Source organism: Stegastes partitus, unplaced genomic scaffold (genome assembly GCF_000690725.1).
Source record: "Stegastes partitus isolate 25-593 unplaced genomic scaffold, Stegastes_partitus-1.0.2 Scaffold10, whole genome shotgun sequence".
Taxonomy (NCBI): domain Eukaryota; kingdom Metazoa; phylum Chordata; class Actinopteri; family Pomacentridae; genus Stegastes; species Stegastes partitus.
The window spans coordinates 1,912,722-1,923,724 of record NW_007577741.1 but is presented as its reverse complement, the minus strand read 5'-3'; the positions used below and the strand labels follow the sequence as shown (position 1 = coordinate 1,923,724).

General features: G+C 41.1%; 1 protein-coding gene across 1 annotated transcript in view; it reads left to right on the top strand.

Moving 5' to 3' along the window:
• The window catches only part of rbpjl (recombination signal binding protein for immunoglobulin kappa J region-like), a 46,735-nt gene that overhangs the window by 31,717 nt on the left and 4,015 nt on the right, over positions 1–11,003 (top strand). Inside the window, exons 8-11 of the mRNA XM_008286400.1 lie at positions 1,127–1,281; positions 4,625–4,765; positions 4,957–5,112; positions 5,521–5,624. Coding sequence (XP_008284622.1) covers positions 1,127–1,281; positions 4,625–4,765; positions 4,957–5,112; positions 5,521–5,624 — 556 coding nt within the window. The remainder of the gene's footprint in view (positions 1–1,126; positions 1,282–4,624; positions 4,766–4,956; positions 5,113–5,520; positions 5,625–11,003) is intronic.

Sequence of the window (11,003 nt, the reverse complement as noted above, 5' to 3'; positions counted from 1 at the left end):
AAACTGAACCGGAGAGAGAGTAAAACCCAAAAGTGTCCAACCAGAGAAAACTAAAGCTAATTCTAAGACTGCTGGTCTCTTGTCCATCAGGGGACGTGAACTCTGGTCTTCTAAGTCTGGTTTATGCCTCTGTCCTTCCTTGCCGTCTGCCTGCTCTGACTTTGTCTGTATTTATTATTAAACTTGCATGTTTCCCACCAATTATGTTTCCTTCTAAATGTAATTGATAAAACAGTTTAGTTGTATAGGAATGTAATTTTGGTGGTGACCGGTTAGCAATATCGACAATTTTGAAATACAGCCGCTGTTGACCAGCATATTCAATTTCTGGAACTACCAGTGTGTCTGTATTTACTGTTTCTGAGCCATTTTGTCATTCAATCCGTGCGTGTTGGGTTAGACTCCAGTCCCTTGTTTCACTGAAACAGAAGACAATGCCAAAATAATAACAGTTATTAAGTAATACAAGATCATTGCAGATGTGTGAAGATTTTTTTAAACCGTTAAATAAGGTCATTTCTTCGTATTAGATCAGTCAGAACTTTATTGAGCCCTCTGGTAGGGTACCTCAGGGAAACTGTAGATATTTATCTGAGGTGTCAGGAGGGTTCAGTCACCATCAGGAGCTCTGAGTCTTTGTCAAAGACACTGAAACAGGGTTGAACTACGGCCGTCGCTGACTTCAAACTTGAACCGTCCGGTCACCAGACGGCTCCTCTCAGCGCTCGGCCACCCTGCATAAATACAGTCACTGTGCAAGCGGTTGTTCACCAGCGTTTTCCTCAAACACGTCTGGAAGAGCCGTCTACAGATCTGTGAGGTTATTTATTTAACACAGTGCCCAGTGTGCACGGACCTCCCACCACCAAAACCCAAACCTCAGCCATTCATCCATCAGTGCTCCATCCTCTCATACTATCACACACACACACACACACACACACACACACACACACACACACACACACACACACACACACACACACACACACCTACTGTCTATTTATTTTCATCCAGCTGTTCGTAGAAAAGTGAGCCATCATAGCGGGAAAGAAGTTATTTCATAGGACAAGATTTAATAAAACTGTTATCGTGGACTGGAATGAAGTGTGCCATTAATACGTGTGAATATTCATACACAGTTTTATGTGTGTGTGTGTGTGTGCAGTGGACGACCAGCGTGCTGAGCAAGCGGGCTTTGTGCTGAGCGAAGGCTTCATCTGTTACGGCTGTGTGGTCCAGTTAGTGTGCACTGAGTCTGGAGTAGCTCTGCCTCCCATGGTAACACACACACACACACACACACACACACACACACACACACACACACACACACACACACTGTAAATGTATTGTGTGTTCCATGTGTTGTACAGTTCATGCACACACACCAGTTACTGATGGTACATGTCCACAGGGGCATTTTTTTAGATATGAGGGATCGCGCTGATAGATAGATAGATAGATAGATAGATAGATAGATAGATAGATAGATAGATAGATAGATAGATAATGATTAATTGGGCTATTTCACTCATGCTGCAGCCAACACAAGCAGACACAAACAGGGAAAATAAAGTTAATAGATAGAATAAATAAATATATGCATACATCAAATAAAAGCAGGACAAAATGAATATCCTGGTCTAATGTCGTGAGTCCAAAGACATGACACTTTAAAAAAAAAACAAAAAAACAATTATAGCTATTTTACGTATTAATTAACCTGATCGAAGCCGGAACAAACTAATTTTTAAACCTGTTCAATCGGCAGCGTGGGATTTCTTCCAGAAGGTAACTGCTCATACTCTGAGTACCGAACATGTGACGGATCTCTCAGGATCTTGTTGGCCAGGCGCAGAGCAGCCTGTTCATAGGTGTCTTGTAGGGAGGGGGGCTCCTGCTCACCTATGATCAGAATGAAAATGAAAGTTTTAAGTAATTCAAAAAATCTGCAGGAATCTCATGTTAACTGCCCAGAGATCAATGGTGCAAAGTTAGCAGGACACTTTAAGCCACAGTAGCCATAATGATAGGAAATACACCAGGCTGCAATACGTCAGCTAGAGCTTATGATCACCATTGTCGGGTCTTTATTACATTATAACTCTCATCAGGAGGACGGAGAGGTGTTACTAACAAAAAACAATATGCAGGAGGTGTGAGACATTATTCTAGTGTTGCGTAGACAAGCTTCCATCTAATTTTCACAGTTTCCAGGAAATCCAACAACAAAGTACTTATATGTCAGTAGAAAACCAGCATCTATAAAAAGAGGGACATTTGTCATGCATTTGGAGCCAAAAATACGTCAACTTATCAGAAAATGTATTTAACATAGTATAAAAGTCTGTAATGAATACCAACTAATATTTTGCGCATATTCTTTCTTGGAGTCCAATGGACCCTGAAAGACCTTCTACGTATGGAAACATGAAAGTCCTGGATAGGGTTAAACCTTTGCAGGAGAAGAGGACACAACAAGATAATATTATTAAAATTTCCTGGATGGAAAACAATGTGGCTAACATGGTAGTACAAGATTTCTTATGGAGGAAGCTCACACTGTTCTAATTGCTCTACAAAAGTTTGATTGTTCTTTGTTGCTATTTTTTTTGTTCTCTTCAGTGGAAGCTCAGGTGATGTTTAAGTTTTTTATTTTCTGAATCTGTTTTCTTGTCTGGTTTGACAGTTCTCCTCAATTTTGCATTTATGGCCAGAACAAAGTCATAAAGGTGTTGTTACTGAGATACCATGAGATAAAATAAACCTGAAAGTTCAGCAGTGATTCATCTGTCATGTTGGTCGTCCTCACGTGAGTTGAATGTACCTCAGCTCATCTCAGGAAATTAAAACAATAACCATGAGGAATTTAGAAAATCCTGCAAATACGCTGAGAATCTGCGTTAAAATCCCCGAGACAGTAAGTATACGCCCTGCTGAAGCGCCCTTGAGCAAGACACTAAATTCCTAGCTCTTTTCATGTAACCCTGTTTGTCTGTGAAGTGCAACACTGGTACAGGGTTGGCTGATAACTCCTATCCCAAAAACAATGAAACTACTGGTGACACTGCACACTCTTATCACTAAGAAGTCCTGTAATGTATGACCACAGAGGCCTGGCAACTCTGCCGTTTAGCTGTGCTGTCTGATTATTTGACCACAAAGTCAATCAGTATAAGTACATCCCAACTTAAGTCTTCTGTGTCTTGCAGATTTGTGTCTGTGCAGGTATTACATAACCTGCTAATCCCTAAAATGTTGTTAGGGTTCCTCCCATCATCCAGTTTGGGTTATACTTAGACAAACCAGAACCCTTCACATTTCGCTGAGCAGACCCTTTCTCCGTACCTCCTAAACTGCTCTCATAACAACCTCAGCTGCTCCATGGTGAAGGTATACCCACACGCTACACCTCTATATGTTTTTGTAGTTGAGGCCTATTGCTGCAAGGTTTGTTTGAAGATTGAGAATTTTTTCCTGCAGAATGGTTGACGTGAGAGGCTGCTGGGCTCAGATTTTTAGTTGTGGTTGACGTTCAGGGTCTGAAAAGGGGCAGGTGGACCAAACAGTTTAGCAGCATCAGCAGACTACTAAAGTCTTTAGTATTCTCTGTGTCTTTAAGTGTGGTTATATGTTGGGTTAGGAGATACCAGGGGCAATTCACTGTGCAGACTTTATGTAGTTTGTATGCCTTTAAAATCTCAATCCTGGCTTATTAGCTCATTTTGTCAGTTTACAGTAGCCACCTCTGGTATTTCAAACAGAGTTATCTGTAAGGTAAACTGGCTTCATTGTTTATAATAGTAGTATAATAGTATAATAGTAGTACAAATAGCAGTAATAGTCAGTACTCTGAACTCCCGAATTTAAGAACTTCTAGCACCAAAATAGGATGGCAAGTTCACAAATCCAAAATCTAAGGCCAAGCAACGCAGTGGAGGAAACTCATTTCAGGGGTTTATATTAGTGCTCTTTTCTTGTCAGTGCGCTAAATTCATGGCCTGACATGATGATGAGAGTGTGGACGTAGACTGACTGGTAAACTGACAGCTTTCTCAGACAGCTCAGCTCCCTCTTAACCACGAAAGTATGGTACAGCAACCACATCACTGCAGAAACTGCACCCAACCTATGGTCCTTCTCAGAATCCCTCCTCCTATTACTTGGGAGCAATATTCCAGGATACCTTAACTCCTCCAACTGGGTTAGACTCACCCCCTTCACCTGACAGGGTCATGCCACCCTTTTCTGGGAGAAAAACGTGACCTAAGCTCTGGAGATGCCTATCCAGCTGCATTAAACTCAGCCACAAAGCGTTGAAGTGAATACTGGAGGCCCATTTTGCAGTGGTGCTAAAAGGACATCATCTGCAAAGAAACACAAATGTGACATCCTAATCCCCATGGTGGATCAAACTGACATCTTAATGTGTTCAATTCTTTGGTTTATGACTATATACTTAGAAAACTATTGACAAAATTTACTTTTGTGCAAATTAGCAAATGCTTGCATGCTAACATGCTAAATTAACATGGTCAGCATGGTAAACATTAAGCATGTTAGCATGCTGTTGTTAGCTCAAAAGAGCACTGAACATTCCTGGGATTGTTGATGCTTTCAGGTGATCCGGAAGGTTAACAAGCAACACGCCATCCTAGATGTGGATGAACCAGTTTCTCAGCTCCACAAGTGTGCCTTTCAGTTCAGAGACAATCCTAACGCCTACCTGTGCCTGTCCAATGACACCATCATACAGCACCAGGTGAGTCTTTCGCACTTTTTCTCCTCCCCTCTTCTTGTTTACTCTCTTCTCCACCTTTATTCCTACTCCGCCCATCTCTGTGCTTCGTCCTAATGCTTCCATCTGTTTCTACCTCATGACACTAATCATGTTATTTCTCTCCTCCCTCCTTCCTTCCCTCCAACCTATCCTCCATCCTTTCCTTCCTCCAGGCCCCATCCAGTGGCAGAGACCCCAGCAGAGTGATCCTGAACGATGGATCCTGCTGGACCATCATTGGTGTAGAAGCAGTGGAATTCACCTTTAATCAGGGTCTGGCCTGCATCCAGACACCAGTTAGTCCTTTTCCTGTTATCACAGGGTTAGAGGTGAGTTTGCCGAGCAAACAGATGCAAAGACTTAGAGACTCCATCCGCATGGTTCTTGTGTCTATCCTGTTTAGTTGTAATTAAAGCTTGTAAACGTGAAAAAGGAAAAGTGAGTCATGAAACCAAAGCTGAACTACCTTCTCTGGAAATTGACTTGCCTTTTTCTTTTTTTTTTAAATTATACACCCCAAGGATATGGGGATTATTTTTATTTATTGATTCACTAATTTTACTCCACAGGACCCCAAGCAAGTTTCCAGCGCGAGACTACTTTTACTTACCGACAGATGGCATTTTATTGGCATACTGGTCTGTTGCCTGGTTTCCTTTAATCCTTAAAAGGGGGCCATGTGCAAAAAATACTGCGTCAGACAATTAAACATGCTGTGTGTGTGCGTGTTATTGCAGGTTAATGGTGGAGGACACGTCGCCATGCTGGAGATCCATGGAGAAAACTTCAGTCCTCATCTCAAAATCTGGTTTGGCAACAGCGAGGCCGAGACCATGTTCAAGTGAGTTGAGAGGAGACGGAAGGGCAGCGTGTGTGAAGAGGAAAAGGGGTGTGTTAAGGTGAACAGGCAACACTGATAAATAACGGGTGGATTTCAGGGAGGAAGCAGAGTATAGATGTAACATTGTCTCTGACGGGGGACAGATGTGTTTGAAATGTGAAGACAGTTTTGAACATGAGCTATGAAAGTCCAGAGGTTTAGGAATTAATTAAAATGTATTATTTTATCTTTGAAATGAAAAGTTGCACAGTTAAAGAGTTAACTTCCCCCCAAAATTCACGTTTTTCACACATTCCTGCATGTGTGTCGCCTGAGCAGGAATAATAGTAATACTTGATCTATAGGAGAGTTAGTATTTGAAAGCAATACAGAATGTCTGACTGCCTTAGTTAATTATATTCAATTATATTTTCAGTTGTTAGGTGCCGCCTTAATTGCGTTTCGTCTTTTCTTTCCACATTTCCACCTCACATTATACTTTTATGGGGTTGAGCAGTAATGGCATTACTGTTTTCACTTCATTTCTCAGTAATGTTCTGATAACAGCGCTGTGCACTAGCTTGTGTCCACACAAGCTACATTCCTGAGCATTTCTGAGGAGACAAGCAAAGCAGAGCTCTCACTGCAACTGAAATAAAAATTAGGATCACTGCGTGCCATACAGAAATACAGAAACACTTCCATATGACTTCATGTTTTTTACTAGCCTTGTTTCAATCCACATATTTTTATTTAATCAACGTCAGAATCACCTCAGAAAAAATCAAAAAAGAGCAAAATTCTAAAAAAAAAAAAAAAAAACATCCCCAGGTTCATGAAAACTGTTTCCACTTCGTCTGTTTCGTTACGTTTCATAGGTTGTCATTTGTCAGTAAATGTGCTTTCTACTGAAGTAACTGACCCAGAAACCAAAAAGGAGGGAAGAAACCTAAACACAGGTCTACAGGCAGTCTTCCAGTACAACACTGCCTGTAGATACTCGTACCAACAGATGTCATAATGATTTTATTGGCATGTTGTTCTGCTGCATGGTTTCCTTTTGAAAGGGGCCATGTGGGAAAAACACTGTCAGACAATTAAACCTGCCATTCACGCCTGACTCCATATCTGGCTTAAAAACATTTATTAAAATATGTATTCAGCTTTAGATGAGCTAAACTTTAAGTTGAACATTTAAGCTGAACAAACTTTAGAGTCTGACTTTGATTAGTTTCTTCACATTCAAACGTCCTCCAACAGTTTCTAGTTCTGTAAGTCGATCATATGAGTGACTGTTTTTAGGTTAACCATCGGTCTGAGAGGCCTGATCGTTTTATTTACGGCTGCTTCATGCCATTTGCTTTCATGCTGCAGACGCACCAGGTGTGGAGTTGAGCAGCACACGGGCTACATTAAAGTTTAAGTCGTGCTGCTCAGGACTCTGTGAAGATTTTATATGAGATTTTCACGGAAAAATATGAAGTGGCACTTCCAGACCAAAAATGACGTAACCGAGCAGATTTAACCCAAATTATATTTCATCTGACCCAGATTCTGAAAGCAGTTATTTTGCTGTTTGTTGAGGAATTTCAATAAAACACAACATACTTGTTGCCCCTTTGAATTTTCCTGGAAAAAAATGTAGGACGTTTCGGAAAGAGACTTCTTATTTTCACATGGAATGTCTTGTACGAATTACTGTGTTTGATTTACGATTCACCTGTACGACATAGCAGAAGGGCACAGCACAAACTGCTAAACAAATAGCATGTAAACAGTTTGTCATGGTATGGATGTTGTCCCCATGGGGAAACCTAACTTGGACTCAGAACACTGCAAAGCCAAAATGAACGTCATCAAACACAGACAGGCGGTGAAGATACACACAGATGCATGAAACATACTCAAAGATGCACAAATACAAATAGACACGATCATCTGAAGTTATAGGTTTATGTGGAACTGTAAACGTGGCTGCATTGTGTCTGCCATTATTGTAACCTGACTCGGGTGATTCACGGTGAGTGCACAGGAAGGCAGGAACTGTTGTGGTAAAAGTTTATGTCCCTTGGCCGTTTCACCTCAACTAGGCGCTTTTGATAGCCACTCACAAGCTTCAAACAAGTTTTTGTGTCAGAGCCATGTGTTTCTACGATTCCCTTGTAAATTAACTCTTTATTGGGCAAGTGACCATATTTGGTAACTTCCTTGGGCGTTCAGTATGTCCACCCTGTGCCTCTCCTTGAGGTTGAAGAACCATGTGCACTTTGATTTAGTTTTTATATTAGTGCCAATATCACTGCCGTACGAAAAATGTCACTAAATGAACTTGCCAAGCACTTTATAAATACTTTGTTAGTGGTTGTGAGTATCATTACCTCAAACTAAAATGTTTCAAAATAACAGTTTTTCGCAGTTTGTTAGTTTTTCTTTTATTTATTATAAATTCTCCTTTTTTAACTTGTATATGGTAACTTAATTAATCTTGATTTGCAGCATCTTTTTTTTAAGTCACAAAAGTAAAAATATCTTGAAATATCCTTCAAAAACACCTTATTGGGTTGAAATTTTTATTTTCCAAATATTTCAAGGGGTGCCCTATAAATGGTAAAGAGTTAAAGGAGTCTTTGGAAACTCAAAACTACCATGATATTCATGGTCTTTACAAGTGTATGTAAGGTTTTGTTAAAGTAGTTAGACAGGCAGTGAGGCCATCCAGTCATCTCATGTGTGTCACATGTTTGACAGGTCGGGCTTTCTACAGACTTGACTAACAGAATTTTTTTCTTTTTATTATGAAAGCACTTACAACGACAGAAAGAAAAAAAAAACATTTCTACCATGAAGTGTCTTGTTTTTATCAACCAACAATCCAAAAGCCAACATCCATCCATCCATTATCTATACACCGCTTAATCGCGTAGGGCTGGAGTCTATCCCACCTGACTTAGGGCGAAGGCAGGTTCACCTGGACAGGTCACCAGTCTATCACAGGGCTACACTTAGAGACAGACAACCAAGCACACTCACATTCACACCTACGGACAATTTAGAATCACCAATTAACCTCAACATGTTTTTGGACTGTGTGGGAGGAAGCTGGAGAACCTGGAGAGAACCCACGCTGCACGGGGAGAACATGGAGACTCCACACAGAAAGATTCCGCTGCCCCCACCGGGACGCGAACCGGCGACCTTCTTGCTGCGAGGCAACAGTGCTACCAACTTCGCCACCTTGCAGCCCCAAAACCCAACAATATTTACTTAACTAAAACTAACAGCAGGAAAACAATTGATGCTCCCTTTAGAGAAGCTGGAGGAAATGTATGCAGCTGTCTTTGTTCCCTTTTCATGTCTTCATTCTGGGTCAAAGTTGAGTTTTGGTTTTGTTTCTTCATTTGTTCACTACGAAATTCCTGACATCACTGGAGTGGGGGGGAGATGGGCAGTTTTCCCAACAGCCTTGACTGGAAGTATTGTTGACACTCATGACATCCAATTTGGTGAACTTTCCTCTTTACCTGTATTCATCCGTTTTGCGAGACCGAGCCAAGACTGGAGCTGAGAAGCATAAAGGGGCTTATGTTATCGTCAGACATCAGTAAGAGGAGCTCAGCTCGGCTCGCTGGGAACAATCCTCTCTCTAACGCCGTGATTTACAGAAGGGCACTGCAGAAACTTGACATTCAGGCGTCGCCCCTCACAGCATCTCATGTGACGCGTCTCGAATCAAAACAGCTCCTCTGACGTCAGAACCCACCTCAGATCCCACACCTAAAGTGCTGAGGCATCGTAAGTCAGGGTCTCTGGCTGAGAGCGGCTCGCCACGGGCTTCTGCAAATATTCCTCCCATCAGCAGCAGCAGCAGCAGCAGCAGCAGCGTCGAGGGGAAGCTGTGTTTAAACTACAGTCGTCCACAATGTGCTGTTTGTACGAGAAGCTGCAGCCAATTAGGAACATGATCCGTCGCTGCCATGCAGGCCAGAGGAGTAGTGGAGGTTTGAATGAAATACCTGGAGGGCTCAGCACCATTTCACATCAGTTGTGTTTATTCTGACATATAATCATGCAGTTATCCACTTTCGCAGTTTGTCTTTTAGTGTTTTTTTGTTACAATTTTTTTTTAGCAGTTTTCTGAAAAAGTCTCAGAGAAGCCAGAAACACTGAACTCTTAAAAATGATCACAGTTGGACTCTTTGTTCTCTTTGTCTTTGTACATTTTATGTCCTTGTTTTACACATTAATAATAATAATAATAATACATTTAATAGTTTTGGCCCTTTTGGAAGCAAGCTATAGGCTGCTTTATGATAAAACAAATGTCAAATTAGACAAATTTAAGCAATTTAATAAAACACTGTGATCTAAAAATTGGTGCCACAGAAGTAACCAGATCAAGTATAAATACTGGAGTTAAGACATTTAACTGAGCAACTCATATGTTAGGGGTAAATATCCTACAAAAAATAGATCAAATACTACCTCACCAGATCATAATACATATTAAAGCTGAGACCCGACAGTGTTGTAAATTGCAGAACTAAACCTAACAAACAGCATTATTAATTATGTTTTATTGCCCTGACAAAATTACAGCTAAAATTTATACAAAAACCTAACAAATCCTTCATGTTTGATTTGTATTTCAAGTGTATTGTTTTTTTTGTTTGTGTTGTTTGTAAGTTTAATCACCTGATCACTTAAAGAATCCATGCGATGCAAAATTGGTCACATACTTTAACTGCAGATGTGTGTGTCGGCAGAGAGAAGCAGCTCTACAGTGGAAATAATGGTCGACTGTGAGGAAGCTGCTCATTGTTCTGAGGGCTGAACTAGCTGATAGAGAGGAGTTACATAAATGTGTTACACGATGATGGAGATAAGAAACGGCGAAGAAGTCTAAACCTCCAGCGAGGGGTTTCGGGCAGGTAAACAGCAGTGTTTTCAGTGGGAGAATAACTGTCTGTGGCGTGGACTGTGTATGTTTGCAAACGTTTTACATGCAGAAATAATCAGTTAAACAAACTAGAGGAAAAGGAAGAACTCAAAAAGCAGAATATGGGCTATTTCATTTATATCTATAGCCTTCATTTTCAGTTGTATGTGTTCAGTTGATGAGCAAGGTCAGTGTTCACGCTGAATATCGGATTATTTAGCTGCTAGATGCTGGATGTGTGAAGGCCAGACCGCTAAACAAAAGCTGAATGCCCCCAAAATGCTCCACAGCGCTGTATGGAGCTGATAATTATCTGTTGGTTTGATTACAGCAGTTTTTATTATTACTGTAATTACTCCATCACTGGGCTGCAAGGTGACGAAGTTGGTAGCACTGTTGCCTCGCAGCAAGAAGGTTGCCGGTTCGCGTCCCGGTGGGGGCACCGGAATCTTTCTGCGTGGAGT